The 23,646-nt window shown below is 47.0% G+C and overlaps 1 protein-coding gene across 6 annotated transcripts; it reads left to right on the forward strand.

Annotated features, from left to right (window-relative positions):
- The first annotated feature begins 93 nt into the window (after nucleotides 1–93).
- Nucleotides 94–23,646, forward strand: TIMELESS (timeless circadian regulator). Of its 6 annotated transcripts, none has more exons than XM_027965746.3 (30): nucleotides 94–169; nucleotides 9,058–9,332; nucleotides 9,829–9,965; nucleotides 10,119–10,272; nucleotides 10,599–10,713; nucleotides 10,808–10,870; nucleotides 11,172–11,273; nucleotides 11,449–11,604; nucleotides 11,850–11,983; nucleotides 12,193–12,280; nucleotides 12,571–12,747; nucleotides 13,111–13,328; nucleotides 13,577–13,680; nucleotides 13,822–13,991; nucleotides 15,725–15,859; nucleotides 15,966–16,117; nucleotides 17,003–17,100; nucleotides 17,188–17,308; nucleotides 17,417–17,618; nucleotides 17,887–18,032; nucleotides 18,638–18,723; nucleotides 18,818–18,935; nucleotides 19,025–19,107; nucleotides 20,280–20,422; nucleotides 20,635–20,812; nucleotides 20,894–20,962; nucleotides 21,083–21,201; nucleotides 22,380–22,659; nucleotides 22,789–22,881; nucleotides 23,021–23,646. In XM_027965746.3, exons 3-30 carry the CDS (start codon nucleotides 9,881–9,883, stop codon nucleotides 23,092–23,094), a joined length of 3,663 nt encoding a protein of 1,220 aa, XP_027821547.1. In that variant the 5' UTR covers nucleotides 94–169; nucleotides 9,058–9,332; nucleotides 9,829–9,880; the 3' UTR covers nucleotides 23,095–23,646.

Consider the following 23,646-nt stretch of genomic DNA (forward strand, 5'->3'; position numbering starts at 1 on the left):
ACCAACTCCCCCAGCCGCTAAGGGTCACATGGACCAGCCTGGCTCGCCCCGCCCCCGCTCCCCACGTAGGCAGGGTCTGGTCCGACCCACAGTGGTGGCGGGAAAAGCAGCGGAACTGTGCGTGAGAGCTGCTGGCTCCGCGGGGATCTTGAGGAGCGGCGGGGAGCGGGTGAGTGAGTGTGTGGGCAAGAAGGCTTTAAGTGGACTGCGTCCCTTCGTAGCCACGGGGCCTCTCCTGGGAAGCGCCGAGTCCCCTTTCCCGCCACCTGGTTTAAAGGCAGGGGGCGGGGCGCGCGCCTTAGGTGCGCACGCGCAATTCCCAGTCGGGGCTCTGGGTGTCCGGGCGTTTCCAACTCGTCTGGGACTCACCCTTGTTCTCCCGCGGTCACTCCGCACGGCTTGGTCCGCTTGGAACCTTTACTGTAAGACAGAAGCTTCCCAGGAATTTCCGCTTCTGAACTTCCCATCCAGTTCAGACCCGAAAAAAACAGGTGTGCAACTTGGTGGTCAGCAGGAGCCGGGATCCAGTGGTCACTTGACTTAAATCTTGAGTTTTTATAAAATGGATTTCTCATTCTCTTCTGACCTTTCCCTTGGTAGAAGACTTATGGAGGTTACAGGCTCTGCTTGGGTTTGTTAGCTGGGCCCGCTGCTGCTACTGTTAAGTCACTTCAGTTATGTCCGACTCTCTGCGACCCCATAGACGGCAGCTCACCAGGCTCCCCCGTCCCTGGGAATTCTCTAGGCAGGAACACTGGAGTGGGTTGCCATTTCCTTCTCCATCAGCCGTTAATTAAGCTCCTTCCCTTGAGTCTCAATTCTTGGCCCTTCGTGCTGCCACTCATAATTACCTTTATAAAAAGTCAATCTGGTCATTTCAGATTATATTTAAAACTCCTCTTTGGCTGCCCACGGTCAAGTTTAAATCCTTAGGTGGGTGTCCAGGCCTTTGGCAGTCTGACTCTGACTCAGCTTGTTTTCTAAAGGTTCTTGTCATTTTTTTTTTCCATCTCATGCAGTTGAATCCCAGCCCTGTGGAAAGCATGTCTGTATTGTGTCTTTCATGCTTTGATGCTTGTACTCCAGCTGTTCCCTGAACTTGAAGTTCTTGCCACTTCTCTGCCAAGTGAGCTTCTCTTTCAGAAGCGAACTCGACTGTCCTTTTGAAAACCTCTCTTTCCAGCCCTCCTAGGCCAAAGTAGTCACTTTTTCCTTTGTGTCCCTGAAGTATTTTACCTCCTTCTCTATATGATGGGCTTTCCTGATTACTCAGTGGTGAAGAATCCATCTGCCAGTGCAGGAGACATGGGTTCCATCCCTAGGTCAGGAAGATCCCCTGGAGAAGGAAATGGCAACCCACTCCAGTATTTTTGCCTGGGAAATCCAACGGACAGAGGAGCCTAGTGGGCTGCAGTCCATAGCGCCCAAAAGAATCAGACACAACTTTGCGACTAAATACTTTCTGTGGCACTTATAAAATTGAGTAAAAGGTTACTCAGCTCCGACTGTGCACTGTGTTCAGTACCAGATGGACGGAGATGAATAGAATAGAGTTCCTGCCCTTAAGGAACTGGAAGGAACAGATGTGAGCCCTCTGCAGTTACAGGGTGCCAGAGAATTCCGCCCTGGCTTCCTTACTCTGCTCACTTGGAATTGTCTTGAGTAAACTCTACTTTCACAGCTTGACAGACCACCTAACAACCTGATTCCTCCAAATCTCCAGCCCCAACCTCTCCTCCCTCAACTTCAAAACTTGTCTGCTTAAGCTTAGAAAGCATGTATTTACACTTATGTTGTGCTGGTCACAAAGATTTCTAGTCTCAAAGAGTTTATATTTCAGTGCAGGTAACAGGAGCTTGAATTAGAGTCACCCGAAGAGTGTTTTCAGAACACTCTTGTCCAAGCCCCACTCCCTGTAGATTCTGACTCACTCACTAGACTCTGAAATTCAAAGGTGAATATGAAACAGTTCCTGCCTTCAGGGAATCTAAGGCTAATTCAGGGAGATAGATGTTTTAAACAATCTGTTTAAGTATTATGTACAACATAAACTACAAATGCCATGATGAAAGTGTTTATGGCATAAAGTAAACACAAAGGAGAGATACTTTCTGTATGGAGAAGCCAGGAGGAAGTGCCAGTTGGGCAGAGTTCTAAAAGGTGCATGGATAGACTCTAGGTGGATGAGAGAAGGGTGTTCCTGACAGAGGAGTGTCTTGGGAGAGGTTAACTAGCAGACAGTTCATAAAGGACTTTGTATTGTAGGCATTAGCGCATGCTGAAGGTAAACAATTCAAACAGTACTGAAGAGAAAGGTAACTATTTCTCCTGACCTAGGTCCCCCAGTTCTCCCCAGAGACAATTACTATGAATTTCTTATGTAGTCGTTGAAAAGTTTTAAGCAGTGTGGTTAAATGGCCAGACCTGGTAACTGTATTATGGATAGATATAAGAGAATGAGACTGGACACAAGAAAGAGGCTAGGTAGCAGTTGAGTAATCTAAGCAGGAGATACTCAGGACCTGAAGCGAGGCAGTAGTAATGGGGATAGACAAGGGCCAGAAAGAAGAGCATAAGGAAGTAAAATCAGCTTGAGTGACTGAAGGTATTTAGAATGACTTCTAGGTTTCTTATGTGAATAACTGAGTAGATTGTGTCAATTGCTGAGAAATCCAACAGAGAAGTAAAGACAACCAAGGGAAAAGATGTTCCATGTTGGGCATATTAAGTGTGAGGATTTGAGAAGATGGAGATGGCTATTCATTTGTGGGACTGGCACCAGCGAGTTCAAAGTGGCAGGGGATAACGGATTTGCTGACTAATGGCTCAGAAATGGTAGTTGAAGATGTGGGAGTGGATGAGTTTGCCCAAGGAGCTATGTAGAGTGAGACAGGAAGAGGACTAAAGGTGTAGGCTAAGGAGTCCCCCGTGGCCTAGTAGTTAGGATTCCAGGCTTTCACTACCATGTCCAGCGTTCAAGCCCTGACTGAGATCCCGCAAGCCTTGCAGCCATACATACATAAAAAGATGCAGGCCTAAGGAGCATCATCACTTGAGGAGAGGAGGAACAGCCTTCTCCAAACAGGATGGGTTTGAGGAAAGTTTTGGTCTTTTGGTTTTAGCTTTATTGGATTTTCCCTCCTCCTAAGATGAAAGAGCTTTGAGCAACTTATATGGGAATGGAGCCAGTGTAAAGAGAATGTTGGAAACAAATGAGGAAGAACCAACTGAGGGATAAGAAGTGATTGATCAGGGACTTCCCTGGCGGTCCAGTGGTTAAGACTTTGAGCTTCCAATGCAGGGGGTGCAGGTTCAATCCCTGGTCGAGGAACTAAGAACCCACATGGCATGGCCAAAAAGTAAAAAGGAAGAAAAAGTGAGAAGAAGTGATTGAGCTGTTACAAATGGAGAGCTTAGATTCCAAGCAAAAAAGTCACTGTGGGCATTTGAAATATGTTTGTTTTTCAGCTGGGTGGAGAACATTGAGAGAGTTCATTTCTGATTTCTATTCTGAGAGGAAAGGACCAGAGACACCAGCTGAGAGGTGTGAGAAGCAGTGGAGTAAAAGGACTTAAGGGTAGTGGGTGAAAGTTAGAAACAGCTGTTCCTCCAGAAGGAGAAGAGGGAGAGGACCAGGAATACTAAGGATGCTGGGCCAGGCTGAAAGTGAAAGTGAAGTCGCTCAGTCGTGTCCGACTCTTTGCGACCTGTGGACTGTAGCCCACCAGGCTCCTCCGTCCGTGGGATTCTCCAGGCGAGAATACTGGAGTGGGTTGCCATTTCCTTCTCCAGGGCCAAGCTGAAGGCCTGTTCAGATTGAAGACCACATTTGTTGTGTATCATTGTGCAGGGTTATTTGTTTTCCTCCAGCAAATCCTAATCTAGATTTGAATCCAAGAGCCTGGAAAGTAAATGGTTGCATTGATCTGAGGCTGGGATCTTTTGTAGAGTGAATGCAATAAAAGGAAAAAAGATTGAGACCTTACAAGAGTGATGTGTAGTGATACAATAGTAGGATATGTACTCCTGCTTGCTCTACCGCAGTCTGATCATTTTATTTTTCAGCTTAGAAATCTTCAGTTAGTCCCAGGCTTCTATTCTAAATGCTTAAATCGATTGTCAGTAAGTTTTTCCATAAAGCCGGTTCCAACCCTCCTTTTCATTGTTCTGCTGTTAAGCTCCTTTATTCATAGCTGTTCCCTCACTGCTTTTGCTCTGGAAGATTCTCTGCTTAAATTTCCCTCCCCCCAGCTGCCTAAATTCTAAGGCAGCCTTCAAAGGCCCAGTTCTAATCACACTTCTCTGACAAAACCTCCTTGACTACTTCAGCCTGAAAAGAGCCCTAGTTTTTCAGAATTTTTTTTCAGTATCACTTATTTAGAGCTTGTACTAACTAGCCTTTTATAGTGTTTCTTCTATATTAGATGAGTTTTATTTGTGCAACTAAATTCCTTAAATATCTTCAACACTGCAGCCACTGCACCTGCGCAGCCCTGACTTTTGTCAGCACTTAATGACTGCCTGTAGAGTCTAGTAGATGGAGAGGAAAGTAATATTTTGAGAAGTCTTTGTACTCAGCACTCAGTAAATATCAGTTTGATGATAGCAGTGCTTCTCTGACTTTTTTGGTCAAGGACCAGGGGATTTCCCCTCCCAAGCTATTGCAGACCAATGCTTTCTCCCCCTCCCACCACCAACTTTATCGTGATATAATTGACATATAAAGAACTGTTTTAAAATAGTAGGACTAGGAACTTCTGTGGCAGTCCAGTGGTTAAGACTACGTGCTTCCAATGCAGGGGACATGGGTTCGATCCCTGGTCAGGTAACTAAAATGCCACATGCTGCGTGGCGCTACACCCCACCCCCTACACACAAAAATGTAAAGTTAAAGTTAATTAATTTAAAAAATAAAACAGTAAAATTTGAATAGTTGCACCCCACCCCATACACACAAAAATGTAAATTTAAAATTAATTAATTAAAAAAATAAAACAGTAAAACTTGAATAGTATTGTTAGAAAAATTAAATTACTAGAGAAGTAACATAAAAAAGATAGACAGAATAGAGACATTTTTCCTGTTGGCCCTGGGATCACAGCGAGTCGGACACGGTTGAATGGCCAGCACTTTCATGGTTTCACTATGAGAGTCAGCACACACCAGCTCTGTCAGATTGCTGTCAGATGTCCTAAATGCGTTTGCTTTGTTTTGGTACTAATCTTGATGCAGACAGATAACAGTTTAGACCACCAATGGTCCACTGCTGCACAGATGACTTGAGTTCCATGACCTCATTTGAACCACCCCCTACTTGTTTTTCTTAGCATACCAATAAGAAAACTGAGGTTTAGGTTAAGCCGAGTGTCATTCTGTTCATACTGGTGATACTCAAATCTGCTTCTTGGAGCAGGGTGGGTTTGGGGCCAAAGTTTTTGTTTGGTTTTGTTTTCAAGAAGTATGCTAATTTTCTGTTTTGAATTACAAGCATTTTAACTATTTTACCCTTTTTTTCCTTTGAGTCTTGCATTTTGAGGCCTGCAAGTATTAATTTCAGATGATTATTGCCTCATCTCAACTGCTTAGTGCTCAACTGAGTGGGAAATTTGACTAACATTCCTTTTGAATGTCCAGGTCTGCTTTGTCTAAGATGTTTGATAAAGTTCTCATCTGTCTATCATGAAATGTGAAAATACAGCATAATGAATTTTTTCATAAAATCAAATATATTAAATTTAAAGGACTATTTTTTCCTGGGATTTTTGTCCTTGTTAGGTTTTCATGGGGTTTTTTTGGTATTTAAATACTGAAAACAGAATGTGTAGTAATTGTGTGAGTGTTTTTTATAATAGCTGTTTTGAAATACAATTCACATACCATAAAATTCACCCTTTTAAAATGTACAATTCACAGAGATGTGAAAAAGTTACTTCTGTCTAAGTTTAGAACATTTTCATCACTCAAAAAAAAAGCCATAAACATGACTACTAGCAGTCAACCCCATTCCCCCCTCTCCCCCAGTCCCTGGCAACCAGTGATTTTTAATGCTTTATATCTCTATGGATTTACCTATTCTGAGTATTTCATATAGATGGAATCATACAATATGTGACCTTTTGTGTGTGACTTCTTCACAGAACATAATGTTTTCAGATTTCATCCATATTATGGTATGTATCAGTGCTTCACTCCTTTTTATTGTCAAATAGTATTCCGTTGTATAGATACACCACTTTTTGTTTATTCATTCATCAGGTGATGGACACTGGGGTTTTTAACATTTTGGCTGTTACAAATAATGCTGCTGTGAACAGTTGTGTGCATTTTTTGGGTGGACATACATTTCATTTCTCTCAGATGTATACGTGAATCGGAGAACGCAATGGCAACCCACTCCAATACTCTTGCCTGGAAAATCCCATGGACGGAGGAGCCTGGTAGGCTACAGTCCATGGGGTCACTAGGAGTCAGACATGACTAAGTGACTTCACTTTCACTTTTCACTTTCATGCATTGGAGAAGGAAATGGCAACCCACTCCAGTATTTTTGCCTGGAGAATCCCAGGGACAGGAGAGCTGGGTGAGCTGCTATCTATGGGGTCACACAGAGTCGGACACGACTGAAGCGACTTAGCAGCAGCAGCAGCATACCTACAAATGGAATTCCTGGGTCCTATGTTAACTCTGTGTTTAACATTTTGAGGAATTGCTAAACCAATTTCCACAGCAACTGCACCATTTTATAGTCCTGTACCAGCAAACATGAGGTTTGTGTGCCTGTATTTTTTTTTAACGTCCTTAAGTTATAAAATTTAAAGACTGAAACCTTAGGTTAGTCTCCCTAAATTACAAAAAAAAAAAAACAACAACAACTTAAAGACTCATCCATGAAATCCAAAAGTTTGGGAACTACTGCATTATACCAGTCTGTATTTAAAAACAAAGCAAACAAAAGAAAACCACCAAAAAAACCCTATCCAGAAGGTCATCAAAGAGATGACCTAAAAAGAAATGAGAACTAACTGCTGACTGTTGAATAAAGTTGTAGAACTGCCTTTGCATGTTGATTTTTCTCCAGCATAAAAGGCTTGTGTTATTTTGTTATTTCTTAAAGCAGTTTGCAATCACAGAGTCATTTGGCAAACATTTCCTAAATACTGTGCCTGTGCCCATTTACCTCAGCCCCTGGAGTTTCTCAATATTTGGATTGGGCCTAAGCAGACGTTCTAAGATGGTTTGGATTATTTGTGTTTGTGCCTCATGTGGTGGCGTGCAGGATCTTAGTTCCCTAACCAGTGATCAGACTCAGACCCCCTGCTTTGATCAGAGTCCTAACCACTGGACAACCAGAGGGGTCCCTCTAAGGTGGTTTTGAAGTGCAGCCTGGCTCAAATGACTGCAGTCATTCTGGGTATATGTTAATTGGGTATAATACCAATTGAGAGTATAATGTTAATGCTTTTACTTGCATACTTGCATGTTTTGTTATTTCTAAGATATCTTTTTCAAGGAAAAAAATTTCCTGTCTTCTTTTCTATTGATTCTTGGCAATCTTTTCAAGAAAAAAAAGAGAATTTCCTTTCTTCTTTTGTATTGGTTCTTTAGGCAGCCAGAATGCTGGTTTTACTGTTTTGCTTTTATTGTGGGTCAAAGAGAGGGCACTGGGAGAATTATTTTCAAAGTAGAAAACACGAAGGAGAATAAAGTGCTCTGATTGAAACAAAGATAAATTAAAGGCTTGTATGAGGACTTCCCTGGTGGTCCATTGGTTAAGAATCTGGGACTCGGTCCTGGTCTGGAAACTAAGATCCCACCTGCCCAGAACAACTAAGCCTGTGCACCTCAACAAAAGATCTTGCGTGCTGCAACTAAGACCTGCTGCAGCCAAATAAATAAAAATTAAAAAAAAATTTAATAGAGAAGAAAAGAGATATTCTAGATAATTATAAAGTGTTCAGTGCTGGAGGAGGCAGTCCATTTAGAATGATATGTGCTGTCAGAACCTGCCCTGCTGTAGACTCCTGTCCTCATGAGGAGTTGGGTGACATTGAGCTGGATTGTGAACGTCAGATAGGCTTAGAACTTTTGGAGTTAAGGGAGATAGACTTTCCAGAAGGTGGGAGCAAGGTTTGGAGAGTGCAGGGCGGGGCTCTATGTCTAAGAATGTGTATGTTTATGTTCCTGAGCTGGAGGGTTAGAGAGCCAGAGAGGCAGCTAAGGCATGGATCTAGGAAGTGGTGGGTTGGGCAAGTGTGTGTGATGTAGATCACATAAGACAGATAATCAGATTCTAAGTGGTCTAGAAGAGAAAGAGGAGGCCATACAGACTAGGTGATAAGTAGCTTCTATTTAATCAAATGAAAAGAGTGAACTGTAAATTTTCTGTCCCTGGCTGATTTTTTAATGGTATGTTTCCACCAGTGGGGGCTTCCCTGGTGGCTCAGACAGTAAAGACACTGCCTGCAATGCAGGAGACCTGAGTTCAGTCCCTGGGTTGGGAAGATCCCCTGGAAAAGGGAATGACGACCCACTCCAATATTCTTGCCTGGAGAATTCCATGGACAGAGGAGCCTGGCGGGCTCCATGGGGTTGCAAAAGAACTGGACACAACTGAGTGACTAACACACCAGGGAAGGGAAAGCAGCAGCCTAGAGAAATAACCCAGTTACATAAACGCAGGGATACAGCACCAGGCATCAATCCTTGGTCCTTTGGACATGCCCGTTTCCTGTGGGGGAACAGGGATGGAGTTGGGCTAGAGGTACATATGGAACCTCTGTGGGACATATGGGAAAGGTCTTTTTAGAGGAAGCTGAGAGTATGGCTGATTGTGATAAGGGGACAAGATTGATGGATATTCCTGTGTATGTGTATGTGTGTGTTACTAGTGTCAGGTTCTGAAACATCCAGGACCTGAACCTACTTGATTATCTGATGCAGATTTAAGGACTTTTATAAAGGGGGGCATGCTTCTGAAAAGGAAGATGGTCCTTCTGCAGAGAGGGACAAGAAGTTTAACTAGTTCCTATTTACTTCTTTTCTTGTCCACCCTGTTAGGTCCTGGCTTCTACTGAGATCATCAAAACTTATGAGTAGCTTTGGGGAGGAGAGTGAAGGAACTTTCTCTGCACAGCCCTAAGGCCTTAGAAGCCTCCGGGCTCCTGGGATATATCAGATCCTCAGTGGGATCACCTGACAGTCACAGCTGGATTTGCTCAGTTCCTGGACAGAAGAGCCATAACTGTGTGTGGAAGGTAGAACGGGACTGGGGCTGGCAATTTTAAGGGAGAGGAAAGCTCGTTCCCCTCATAGAGCTGCAGAGCTTTCTCAGGGTGAGTCTTGGTGATGATGCCCTTCACTAACCAGCCTTTCTTTGTACTACGTCATCCAGACTCTGAAACATACAGTTTCAGACCCAATTTAGAGGATGCGTGCATGCTAAGTCACTTCAGTCGTGTCCAGCTGTTTGCAACCCCATGGACTGTAGCCCACCAGGCTCTTTTTGTCCATGGGATTCTCTAAGCAAGAATACTGGAGCCCTGTCTCTCTTATGTCTCCTGCACTGCTAGGCAGGTTCTTTACCACTAGCACCATCTGGGAAGCCCCAGTTTAGAGGATGGGATGGCTTAATTCTTAGGCTTGGAGCCTCCTTGGTTGAAGCCTTAACTTAAAGCTTTCCCTGAGACTGGGAACAACACTGTTGGTGCCGATGGAAGTGAAGCATTTGAGGATTTTGTTCAGATTAACCAAAGCATCCAGGGCCTGCACGCCCCCCTCTCCCTTTTATGGGGAGGAGCCCACATTTGTTATCTTTCCTTGTCTCTGTAGGCCTCGTCATTTCTGTGTCCCTTGGCTCGTCCACTGATGTGTGGACTTGAGCATGATGAATTGTGAACTTCTTGCCACATGTAGTGCCCTTGGGTACTTGGAGGGAGACACTTACCACAAGGAGCCAGATTGCTTAGGTGAGTCCCTTTTTGAGGAAACAGATTAAAAAAGAATAAAACTTGCTTGAACCAAGATCTTTTGAATTTCTCAAGCCATGGGTATGAAGGGCACATGGACCTGGGTGGAGCTGCTTCCCTGGTTCCGTGTAAGTGTTTATTCTGTCCCTGAAGAGAGTGTGAAGGACTTGATCCGCTACTTGAGGCACGAGGATGAGACGCGGGACGTGCGGCAGCAGCTGGGATCGGCTCAGATCCTGCAGAGTGACCTCCTGCCCATCCTCACCCAGCATCGCCAGGACAAGCCTCTCTTTGATGCTGTTATCAGGTTGATTTCCCCAGCTTTTTTTTTTTTTCTAAATTGAAGTATGGTTGATTTCTAATACTGTGTTAATTTCTGCTGTACAGCAAAGTGACTTAGTTATACACACGTGTATATATATGTATGTGTGTATATATATATATATACACATTGTTTTTTATATTTTCTTTCATTATGGCTTATCACAGGATGTTGAATCTAGTTCCCTGCACTATACAGCAGGATCTCATTGTTGATTCCTCAGCTTTTTAAGGTTTATCATGTGCCAACCTTTGGTGTTGGTGCCTGGTGAGGAAACTTAACAGCCTCTCCCTCCTTCATGATTTCCCTAGGCTGATGGTGAACTTGACACAACCAGCCTTGCTCTGTTTCGGCAGCGTACCCAAGGAGCCCAGCTTCCGGCACCACTTTCTGCAGGTGCTGGCATACTTGCAGGCTTACAAAGAGGTGAGGTTTTCCCCCAGAGTCCCTGGGACAGAATTGGGGACAGTGGGGAAGGAGAAAGTGGAGGCTACTTAAGGTCGACTCCCCTATTTCATAGGCCTTTGCCAGTGAGAAGGCATTTGGGGTCCTCAGTGAAACTTTGTATGAGCTGCTGCAACTGGTGAGTCTCTGCTTCCCAAGATGCCAGGCAGTGGGGTTGGAGCGGGGGCGAGGGGTACAGTTAGCGCCCTGCTCCTCCTCCGCACAGAGCCCCAGGCAGGGCATTATCATGGAGATATGGCCCCAATCCCTGGGGTACAGGTCCAATCCACTGCACTGAGCCTGCTGCCTCAGGACTGCTTGAACACTTCTTTTCCTTTCTTTTTAATCCTGACCCTTCTGTGTGCCTCTGTCCCTCCGTCAGGGTAGGTCCCTCCCGCCTTGCCCAGGGAGTCTCTTCCTCTGTCTCTCCTTCTGACCAGGGCTGGGAGGAACGGCAGGAGGAAGACAACTTGCTGATTGAGCGGATCCTGCTGCTGGTCAGAAACGTCCTCCATGTCCCCGCCGACCTTGAGCAGGAGAAGGTGATCTGGGGTTGTCTAAGTTCTCATGCTTGGTTAGGGTGAGCAGCCCCCTTTTCCACTGTTCTGTCCTCTGACAGACCTTGGTGGGGGCCACCTTGGTCAAGGAATGAGTTGAAGAACCTCAAGGCAGGGCAGGAGAGCTGACTGAGTGCCCGCTTTCCACCTCATTGCTCAGCGGATTGACGATGACGCCAGTGTCCACGACCGGCTTCTCTGGGCAATCCACCTCAGTGGTCTGGATGACCTGCTCCTCTTCCTGGCCAGCTCACCTGCGGAGCAGCAGTGGAGCCTCCATGTGCTGGAGATCATCTCCCTTATGTTTCGTGACCAGGTGAGACCCTGACCTGTTGCCACCATCCCTTCCCTCGTGTCCTTTTCTACTGTGTGGCCAGAATTGCTCTTGAGTCATGACTGAAATGTCTGGGGGAGGCAGGTCACTTGTGGAGTAGCCATGTCTTAGGTACAGGGTCCTACCAACAGTCCTATTTTCATTCAGTCTTTCTATCCCCCTGGGAGGTAAACTCAGAATAGGGAATGACTACCCTTCTGACTCGTCCCTCCTTGTTCTAAATCCAGAACCCTGAGCAACTGGCAGGAGTTGGGCAGGGACGCTTGGCTCAGGAGCGGAGGACAGATGTGGCGGAGCTGGAGGTGCTGCGCCAGCGAGAGATGGCGGAAAAGAAGACTCGAGCCCTGCAGCGAGGCAACAGGTGAGTGGCAGAGAGCCGCTCTTCCCGTGTTCCCGCCCCTGCACTGCGGAATGTCAGGGCTTGGGCCAGACACTGGGTCACGGTGGTGGCCAGGGAGCACTCTGCAGTTACAGCACGCTCTGCTGCGCTGCTGAGAGAGTGAGGACGGAGCCTCCACAGAATTGAGGAGTCACCCTGGAGGTTTTCTGGGTTTTTTTTTTCCTCTGCAGGCATTCTCGGTTTGGGGGTTCCTACATCATCCAGGGCTTGAAATCTATTGGGGAGAGGGACCTTGTCTTTCATAAAGGTCTCCACAATGTGAGTATGGTCCCGTCGGGGCGGTTGGGGAGACAGTGTAGAGTAGGGGGCCTACAAAGGGTAAACATCTCTGGAGGTAAAGCTGTCTCTGTTCTTGGGCTTAGAAAGTTGCAGACGTAGGAGGCGTAGAGTTTTGGCAGTGTCTTTACCGGCATCTTCACTTAGTACTAGAGGGAGAGAACCTTCTGCAAGTTTCTTCTGAGAAAACTGAAGTACCGAGGATGTGGAAAGAGCTGCCAGGGAGGGAGGTGTTCAGAAGTAACTCTGATCCCCTCAACCTCTACCCCTAGCTCCAAAACTACACTTCCGATTTGGGAAAGCAGCCCCGACGGGTGCCCAAACGTCGCCAGGCTGCCCGGGAACTGTCTGTCCAGCGCCGCTCTGCGCTCAACGTGAGACTCTTCCTCCGGGACTTCTGCTCGGAGTTCCTGGAAAACTGTTACAACCGGCTCATGGGCTCGGTAAAGGTGAGAGCCTAGGAAAGATGGAGCAGAGAGGTGACTCAGGCTGCGGTGGCAGGGAGGGCAGGCTGGCGAGGAGCCCACAGGAAGCTAGCTGAAGAGCACAGACTAGTAGATGGGAGGGGTGTAGGGTGCTCCTGAGACATGGTGATGAAGTCAAGAGGGAGTGGGTTATTGATGGGACAAAAATGACTATAGAGTAGTTGCCCCAGAGGAAAGGGAAGGAAATATGGAGAGGATAAGAGAAGGATGGAAATTTGGGTCCTAATATATTGTTACAGTGATGTCCAGGGTCCACCCGGTTGCAGTAGGACGGGAGGAAGTGGGAAGCCCTGAGGTCACGGAGTGATCTCTGTTTCCTGGATGTAGGACCACCTGCTTCGGGAGAAGGCTCAACAGCACGACGAGACCTACTACATGTGGGCCCTGGCTTTCTTCATGGCCTTCAACCGAGCTGCCTCCTTCCGGCCAGGCCTGGTTTCTGAGACCCTCAGTGTCCGCACCTTCCACTTCATTGAGCAGAACCTCACCAACTACTATGAGATGATGCTGACCGACCGCAAGGAAGCCGCCTCCTGGGCACGCCGGTGAGCGGGCAGAGAACTGGGGTCAGAGTGGGCATCTTGGCCAGGTTGGAAATCGGAATGCCTGAATTCGGGATGGTGCTTTCTTCCCTATTTCAGGCTTCAAGTGGTGAGGCTGGGGAGCAAGGATGGGCTGGGTCATTCAGTTTTTGATGGAACTATTTTGGGATGTGGGGGTGCAAAGGGGTGATACTGTTTCCATGAACCAAGGTCCTAAGCTGTCCTCCTTTTCACCTCTTTTCTTCTTGCAGGATGCACCTGGCTCTGAAGGCGTATCAGGAGCTGCTGGCCACAGTGAATGAGATGGATGTGTGCCCAGACGAGGCTGTGAGGGAGAGCAGCCGCATCATCAAGAGTGAGGCCTGGCCTGGTCGCTGGTCCTGCCTTCCCTGCCTCTCAACCCAAACCTCACCCTTCCCATCCTAGCTCCACCTGTCTCTCCCATCCCCAAGCTTTGCAGACCAGTCCATCATCCCCTTCTCTTCCCTGTTTGCAGACAACATTTTCTACGTGATGGAGTACCGAGAGCTCTTCCTGGCTCTCTTTCGCAAGTTTGATGAGAGATGCCAGCCCCGCTCTTTCCTTCGTGACCTGGTGGAAACCACCCACCTCTTCCTCAAGATGTTGGAGCGGTTCTGTCGGAGCCGTGGGAACCTGATGGTGCAGGTATGGGGCGGCCCAGGGGTGTAGAAAGAGCTGGAGGATAAAGAGGAAGGGGAAAGCTGATCTGTTAGAAATACTCTCAATTAAGGCCAAGAGTTTTGTTGGTGTTGCCATTGTGAGTTGGCCTTGTGAATTTCCTCTCATTAGGTTAATTCCTGATCTACCATAAATATCTTCATTCAGGAACCATTTATTAAACACCTGCTGTGTGCTAAAAGCACATAGACTCTGGGGGTCCATAATTTTAGGATTTATTAATTATGCTATGTTATTTCCTGGTTATTCTTCAGAAGCACTGTCATGAGATAGAAAGGGCCTTACCTTACATTAAAAGTCAGAGATCTGGGGACTTGCCCAGCAGTCCAGTGATTGAGACTGCACTCCCACTACAGGGGGCCAGGGTTTGATCCCTGGTGTGGGAATTAAGATCCTGCATGCCACCTAGAGAAGCCAAAAATAGAAGAAGTCAGAGATCTGGGATTTCATCCTGTATTAGTTACTGTTAGAATAACTCAAGCTGCTTGTGTGAGTCTCCAGGTCTTTAAAGTTGATTATAATATCTACCCATATAAGCCTGAAATGAAATAATAAATGAAAAACCTGGGACAAGAAGAAAACCTCAAGGAGTTTCTATCCTGGAGACACAAGGACTCTGCTTTGTAAAAATTTTCCTATGCTTCTATTTGCTGCAGCTTAAAACTTAGTCAGAAGTGAACTTGAAAGGGGCTGTGGTACCAATGTACTCAGTCACTCATTTGTATCCATTACAACTCTTTGTAACCCCATGGACTGCAGCCCACCAGGCTCCTCTGTTCATGAGATTTCCCAGGCAAGAATACTGGAGAGGGTTGCCATTTCCTACTCCAAGGATCGAACCCAAGTCTCTTGTGTCTCCTGCATTGGCAGATGGATTCTTTACCACTGCGCCACCTAAGACACCTGTAGTACCAATGAGACTTTTCTAAAAGGTCTTTTTACACTCAGAACTCTGTTGTATTCTCAGTACTGTATTGAGCGTTTAGCGTTTACTATGTCTCAGATGTTGTGCTAAGATTTTCCCCTAATCCTTACAACAACACCTAGGACACAGGCACAGAGTGGTTAAGCAACTTGTCCAAGGTCTTGCTGGTAAATGACTAGCATCCATACTTAAATCCTGCTGGAATCCAGGCTCATGCTCCTGACCTTTGGTGTGTTTTAAGTTCCTTGAATATAGCATGAATCTCATTAAGGACCTCATAATCCATCTTATTTACCCACAGTAAAGACTGATCCACAGCCATGACTTGGCGAGATCCTGCTTTTCAGGAGGAAGAAAATCGTGGTGTACTTTTGCAGAATGCTTTCCTTTTTACAAAGCCTTTTCATAGAGAAGTTTTTATCCTTATAGCAAACCTGTTTATTCTCTAGACTTCTGCTTAAGGTGTCACTGCCCCAAGAAATGAGTCACATGCTGTTCCTTGTTTGGCCATGGCATTTTATGCTCAGCCACATTCTAGGTCTTATCCACGCTGTAGTGTTGTTTTCCTACTTACCTGTTTCCCCCAACTAGTACCTCAAGGAGAAGGCAGCGTGCTGGTCACTGCTGCTTACCAATCGCCATCAAGTAGCACATAGTCGTCACTCCGTGAATGTCTAATTAATTCAGACTTCTGACTAATTAGTTCTCAGAGGACATTGATGGGAAAAGGCCTCTCTGGCTCTCCTGCTGTCCTCACACAGGTCTTTCTCCATAGAACAAACGAAAGAAAAGAAAGAAGAAAAAGAAGGCCCTAGATCAATCTGTTGCTTCTGGTAATGCCCCCTACAGCCCAGAGGAACTGGAGGCCATGTGGCCCTCCCTGGCCGAGCAGCTGCAGTGCCGTGCCCAGGTAAGTAGCTGCAGAAACCTTCTCTTGAGTCTAGTGCCCTGACAGGCTGTCTTGGCATCCCCTCACCCCCACCGCTGTTTCCATAGCTTGAATCATCCCTCTGTAGGATTCTGAGCTCAGTTTGGACTCTGTGATTCCCTTTGATGCGGCCTCAGAGGTGCCCGTGGAAGAGCAGCGGGCAGAAGCCATGGTGCGCATCCAGGACTGCCTCCTGGCTGGCCAGGCCCCGCAGGCCCTGAGCCTCCTGAGGTCTGCCCGGTAAGAGCACTGCCTGCCCATCCTCCTGCATCCAGCCCCTGGGCTTTGGGGGCAGAGAGTGGCTTTGGGGGCACAGGGTTCTCAGACTTTCAAAGAGAGCAGTCCTCTCAGAAGTGCAAGAGCTCTGCATGGAGCACTTGAATCCTGGGAAGTTTTGGTTGGTTTATTAGGGAGGTTTGTTGTTTGTTTTGTTTCACTTTTGAAAAATATTAGCGCAGTTACTTGGGGGGAAAAGTAGAGATAATTCTATGAGCCAAAGATAGCCATCATTAACATTTTGCTGAGTTATCTTCCAGAGTATTTTCCCCCTCTGTTATATGATACTGATTTATAGTATTTTTTTTCAATTCTCAATATATTAAGAGCATCATTTCACATCAGATATATTTCTGCAATTGTTAATGGCTTTAAAACCCCATTGTGTATATTTGTCCAACTAAATGTCATGCATTTAGATTACTTGCATTTTGTTCCTCTGATTTTCATTGCCTTGAGGCTTAGGAGGGAAAATTGCCCTAGAGTCTTTGTTTCATCTTTGAGATGACAGTTTGCATTCTCTTTCCAGTTGGAAAATAAGTCTAAATTCCTTGTACTACCTCAAATTATAATTCAGATTCCCTCTACTGAAAGTGTTAGTCACTCGGTCATGTCTGACTCTTTGAAGCCCCATGGACTGTAGCCCATCAGACTCCTCTATCCATGGAATTCTCCAGGCACGAATACTGGAGTGGGTGCCCATTTCCTTCTCCAGGGAATCTTCCCAACCCAGGGATTGAACTGAAATCTCCCACATTGCAGGCAGATTCTTTACCATCTGAGCCACCAGGGAAGCCCAAATTCCTTCTGGCAAAAAGCCTTTTTTTTTTTTTTCTTTCTGTGTTCCAGGGAGGTGTGGCCGGAAAGAGATGTGTTTGGTGCTCAGGACATCTCCCCAGAGGAGGAGATCCAGCTACTGAAGCAAATCCTCTGGGCCCCGCTTCCCCGTGAGTCTCCATTTCCTTCTCATCACTCTCCTCCCCATGCTTCTCTAGTGCTAACGTCGCAGATACCCGGTAATCCTCACTCTGTAGGCCAGCAGGGGCTGGAGGAACAAGGGGCAGAGGAAGACGACGAAGAAGAGGAGGAGGAGGAAGAGTTAGAAGTGGTCCAGGTGTCGGAGAGAGAATTTAACTTTCTGGACTACCTGAAACGGTGTGCGCCCGGAGGATGGAGTTAGTGTCAGGGTGGAGACCGGGGTGCCATGCGGACGAGCTGTATCTTTCTCACACCTGCGTCCTCTCACTCCTTGTCTCGGTGCAGCTTCGCAAACTCAACTGTCCTCCGAGCCTACCTGCTGCTGCTGCGGAGCTACAAGCAGAACAGCGCCCACACCAACCACTGTGTGGTCAAGATGCTGCACCGGCTGGCCCACGACCTCAAAATGGAAGCCCTGCTTTTCCAGCTCTCCCTCTTCTACCTCTTCAATCGTCTGCTCAGCGACCCTGCTGCCGGGGCCTACAAAGTGAGGAAGCACCAACGAAGGAGGGTCTGGAGGCCTAGGGAAGTCCTGGGGAAAAAGGCTGAGAGGTAGAGTGCCCTGCGGGGTGTCAGGGCTGAGCCATGAGAGAATAGTGCAGACGCAGGCAGGCAGCTTGAAGGAGTTGCATGGGGAAGGATAGGAGAGGCCGAGCGAGAGGCATCAGCTGGGAGCAGGTCTAGAGACGATACCTGGAGGCCCGTGTTTATGTACGTGTGGCCACGGGCCTAACAGCAGCCTCCCTCTCCCACAGGAGCTGGTGACTTTTGCCAAGTATATCCTGGGCAAGTTCTTCGCTTTGGCTGCTGTCAACCAGAAAGCCTTTGTGGAGCTGCTGTTCTGGAAGAACACCGCTGTGGTTCGAGAGATGACCGAGGGCTACGGCACCCTGGATGGCGGGTGAGCTTGAGGACAGCATGGTGGGCCTGGTGGGGGGTGGGGGTGGGGTGGCCCAGTACAGTGTGCCAGAGCTGGAGGGCCTGGCGGGTCAGGTGGCGTCACCTTTCTTCCCTCTCATAGGCGAGAAAACAAACCCCGAAGGTGGTGTGTTAGCTAATTTCGCCCAAGAGAGAAACTGGGATCGAGCCTAAGTGTCCTGCCTACTCTAGTCTCCTTCTCCTTCACCAGCGTTCGGGGGCGCTCAGAGTCGGGGGCCCACAGAGGCTCTGTATGTACCTGATCCCAGGAAGTGCTGGGAAACTATAACGGAGCACAGAAGCGCCTGTCCTCTTTCTCTGGGTAGCTCTCTCCTTTCACTCTTCTCTCTCCTCGTAATACCCTTAGCCCCTGCAGTGTCAGGTTCCAGAGGCCCAACCTGGAAACTCTTAGTTCGATTTTGGGATTCTTAAATAGAAGGAGAGTAAAAGGAAGGAGACACACCTTAGGCCTCTGCTGGCTGGCTGCTCTGAGGCACCTGGGTCACCCTGTTCCTGTTAGAAGAGAAGGCCCTGGGTCTCCTCTTTCAGACCCAGCAGCCTCCTCAATCCCCTTCTTTCCCCACTCAGATCTTCTAGCCGCAGACTCCCTGGATGGAGCCCAGAGGAGGAGGCCCAGCTTCGGGAACTGTACCTTGCCCATAAGGATGTGGAAGGTATGAGGCCTCGAGGTCTGAAGAGCTTGGCGGGGAGGAAGGCAGCCAGAGCCCCGGGATCCCCGTTCCCAGCATCACCCCTCCTCCACCTCAGGTCAGGATGTGGTGGACACCATCTTGGCACACCTGAAAACTGCTCCTCGGACACGCAGGCAGGTCATCCACCACCTGGTGCGGCTGGGACTGGCTGACAGCGTCAAGGACTTCCAGAGGTAGTGGCACCTGCTCTGGAGGGAACTGATCTGGGGAATCCACCATGCAGCCCCTGAGCGCCCCCTTCTGCTGACACCTCCCTAAATAGGAAAGGAACCCAGATTGTGCTGTGGACGGAGGATCAGGAGCTGGAGCTGCAGCGGCTTTTTGAGGAGTTTCAGGACTCCGATGGTGAGTGAGGGGGAAGCTCAGGGGGCCTCTGAGAGGAGAGCCAAGCTGTCCATTTCTTTTCCTGCTGCTTCCTCTTCCCAAGAAAGGCTTATTTTCTTCTTTCTGTCCACCTGCTCTATTTGTGGTGTCGCATTTGTTTGTTTTTAAAGATATTTTTTCTTTTTTTAATTATATAAGTTACAGGTGTACAATTCACTATAGTATGATTCGCTATAGTCACTAATTTTTTTTTTATTTACTAATTCTTAAATTTTATGCTCCATTTATCGTTGTTAAAAAATATTGGCTATACTCCCCATGTTGTACGATACATCCCTGTAGCTTGTTTTATAGCTAAGCTTGCAACTCTTAATCCCCCACCCCCGTATGGCCCCTCCCCCTTCCCACTGGTAACCACTAATTTGTTCTCTATATCTGTGAGTCTGCTTCTTTTTTGTTACATTCATTCGTTTGTGTTTTTTTAGAATCCACATATAAGTGATATCATATAGTATTTCTCTGTCTTTATTATTTCACTTAGCATAATGCCCTTCAAGTCCATCCATATTGCCACAAATGGCAAAAATTCATTCCTTTTTTATGGTTGAGTAGTATTCCTATATATATATGTATATCATTATTGTTGTTTAGTTACTAATTTGTACCTGACTCTCTGCAACCCTGTGGACTGTAGCCTGCCAGGCTCCTCTGTCCATGGGATTTCCCAGGCAAGAATACTAGAGTGGGTTGCCATTTCCTTCTCCAGGGGATCTTCCCGACCCAGGGATTGAACTCACGTCTCCTGCATGGCAGGCAGATTCTTTACTGTCTGAGCCACCTGGGAAGCCCTGTGTGTGTATTACATCTGCTTTATTCATTCGTCTGTTTATGGACACTTAGGTTGTTTTATACCTTGGCAATTGTAAATAATTCTGCCAAGAACATTGGAGGACATGTATCTTCAAATTAGTGTTTTTATTTTTATCGGGTATATAGTCAAGAGTGGAATTGCTGGGTTATATGATAATTCTATTTGTAGTTTCTTGAAAGACCTCCATACTGTTGTGTTTTTTTTTTGTGGTGTCTTTTTGAGTGAATTGAGTTATCCCCTTTCCAAAGACTGTTCTCTGTTTTTTTTTTAGCTAGTGCCTTTCCCTGTTGCTCTTGGCTATTCACACTTTCTCTCTCTATAGATGTCCTGGGTAATATCATGAAGAACATTACAGCCAAACGCTCACGGGCCCGAATAGTGGATAAACTGCTGTCTCTGGGGCTGGTGGCTGAGCGGCGGGAGCTGTACAAGAAACGCCGGAAGAAACTGGCACCCTCGAGCTTGGTAACAGTCTTACCCTGGCTCTGCCAGCTGGGTATGCCTCCCTCCCACCCCTCTCCCCATGCAGTGCTCCTTAGAAGTAGCCCACCCAGATTCTTCCTGCCTCAGGCTCTTCTGAATACGTCCCCCCTAGCTGGGTAGTCAGGAACCAGAGGACTCCACGCAGTTCCTTATCTTGTCTCCTTTGGTCCATTTCTCACCCCAATGAATTATAGCCTAATGAAGAAGAATCCTTGCACGATTTTTGCCAGGAAGATCTAGAAGAAGAGGAAAACGTGCCAGAGAAAGAGAATGAAGAGGATGAAGAGAAAGAAGAAGGCTCAGAACCAGAGCAAGCCCAGGGTGGCTCCGTCCTTTCAGCTGAATACCTTGGGCAAAGTCTGCACCAGGAAGGTGAGGGCTTGGTTGGGAGAGATGTCTCAGATGGCGGGGTTGGTTGTATGGACCAGTTGTGAGTTTCCCACATTCCCTCAGGCTTTTCTGCTCCCCTCCTCTGGCTCCAGAACTGCCTCATCAGAGCAGCAGATGATCGGGAAGGGGCTGGTGAGTGAATAAGTGACGGATTCGGGAGGACTGGGGTCTGGAGGCTACTGGGGACCTGCCATGGGCTGGAGGGCCAGTTCTTTCTTCACATCTTCACCATGTGACCGGGTCCTGTCCCAGGCTGCTCTCAGGCAGTTCCGTTGGTGCCACTGACAGAAGAAAATGAAGAAGCGATGGAAAGTGAACAGTTTCAACAGCTGTTGCGAAAGCTAGGGGTTCGGCCTCCTGCCTCTGGACAGGTAAATACACCAGTTACGGCATCAGCCAAGCATGCTGTTGCCTCTTTAAGACACATCTTCTCCTCACTCCCTGTCATCTCTGACCATGACTCCTGCAGCAGCTGTCCTGCTAATCTTCTCCTCGCCTATCTTCTCTTCTCCTAAGTCCATCTTCCACACTGCTTCCAAGTTACCTTTCTAAAATATAGTTTTGATTATATCACTCCCCTGATCAGAGCACTTGGTGTTCCCCACTGTTTGCAGGACAAAGTCCACAGCCTCTGAGTGATGTATCTGGCCTTGGCCAAGCTTTGCAGCCTCACAATCATGCCACCCAACACCTGCCTCATACTGTAGTCATCCTGAGCTCTTTCCATCCTCCAAACAGACTTTTTCATACCTGTAAACAGTCAATCATGCCAGTTCCCCCTATTGGAACGTTCCAACCACATACACAGGTGGCCGATCCCCCATGTTCCTGATGAACAGTCCGCCCGACCTTCAAGAGTTTTAGTTCAGCTGTCACTTCCTCAGGAAAGCAGTCTCTTTCACTCCTTCAACCACACTCCCTACCAAAATTCACCAGATACTCAAGTCTCTAATATAAAATGGTATCGTATTTGTGTATAATCTTTGCATATAGTCTCTATAGATTACTTGTCATAACTAATACAATATAAATGCTATGTACATGGCTGTCAGTGTGCAGCAGGTTCAAGTTTTGGTTTTGGACCTTTTTGGAATTTTTCATTTCTTTCCCCGATGTTTTTGATCTGTAGTTGGTTGAATCCATGGATATGAAACCCACAGATACAGAGGGCCAACTGTAATCGTTTTGGTGGCTGTGATTTGTTCGTTCCCTTAGTATAGCCCCAGTCCTGTGGTGTTACAGTACATTGTTATAGTACGTTGGTTCTTTATTCTGTTTGATTGTGAGATCCTTGAAAGCATGGATTGTATCTGACTCACTTTTAGATCCCCAGAATCCATTCATTTACTTAAGTAATTAACAACTATATTCTCTGGCCCTGTGCTAGACACTGGGCATAGACTGGATCAATACGCAATGAGAGTTCACAACCTTTGTGGCGCTTCACCAATGTAGGCTCATATGTATTCAGTGAGTAATATCAAAATCTCGTGAGCTAGAGGCTTCTCCTTTCCCATTGCTCCTGCTTTCAACTCCTTTGTGCCTGTAGGAAACCTTCTGGCGAATTCCAGCCAAACTGAGTCCCACCCAGCTCCGGAGGATGGCAGCTTCCCTGAGCCAAGCAGAAGAGGAGGAAAAGCTTCAGTTAGGATTAGAATCTAAGGTCCCTGGGGAGCCAGGCCTAGAAGAGGAGCACCAACAGGAAGAGGAGCACCAACAGGAAGAGGAGCATCAGCAAGAGGAGGAGCACCAAAAGGAGCACCGAGCACATGCCCTGAGGACCCTCCTGTTAGCCCGGAAAAAGAAAGCAGGCCTGGTGTCGCCAGAGGGTAATACCAGGACCACTTATCTATTGTATACTTACTGCGTGCTGGCCATATCGATCGAGAGTGTCTACAAGACTTCTGAGACTACAAGAACCTAGTTCCCTAATTTCATGCCTCTTGTGGTTGTTTCAGAGGAAGGGACCAATGGTGGGAAAGAACAGCTGATAATGGCACCCAAGAAGCGACAACTGCTGGACAGCGATGAGGAGCAGGAGGAAGATAAAGGTGGGGGTCTGGTTGGGACCTGCTTTTTCTTCTGACCTCTAGCACTCTTCTCTCCAGTCCAGAAGATAAATGCTACCATCCTCCTTCTCCATAACATACTTAGATCTCCTCTCTCTTCTCATCCCTGTCATTCCCATAGCACCAGAGTTGGGAGTTCCAGGAATCCGGAAGAAGAAACGGTTTCAGATTGAGGATGATGATGAGAGCGACTGAAGATGCAGACGCCCAGGGCAGAGATAAACCCCATTTTTAGGTGGTGAATTTGAATCTGAGTTTGGAGGACCTGGAAACTCCTCTTTCTGGACAGCAGCTGTGGAGCCCCCGACTTCCCCATGGATTTAGAGTCCAGGAAGTCCAGGCGACAGTATTGGCCTCCTGTTACTTCTTCCTTCTCCCAGTTTTATCAGTGTGCCTCAGTAGCTCTCTGGAGACTTATTCCTCTTCTTTGGTTTTAATAGCATTCCCTGGCAAAGGAGAGGTGTGAATGAAATATAGAAGGCACCTTGGACCCCGCTTAGTGGTCTGTTGTTTTGGCTTTCTGCTGGAGGTGGGTCCCAGCACTAGATGGGGAGTCTTGTGACATGATGAGTGTAGGTGTTGCATTTTAAAAAGGCTCCCGTTCTCATATTCTTTCCTGTGATCACCTTCAAAATGCCAGATTGAGCCCAGTTCCTGCCACTGAAGTAAGGCTGAAATGCAGTATTCTTCAGATGATGAATACGTTTGGTTGGTGTTTGGCATCGAATTAAACATGTAAAATTTAAA

This window comes from Ovis aries, chromosome 3, assembly GCF_016772045.2.
Source record: "Ovis aries strain OAR_USU_Benz2616 breed Rambouillet chromosome 3, ARS-UI_Ramb_v3.0, whole genome shotgun sequence".
NCBI classification, from domain to species: Eukaryota; Metazoa; Chordata; class Mammalia; order Artiodactyla; family Bovidae; genus Ovis; species Ovis aries.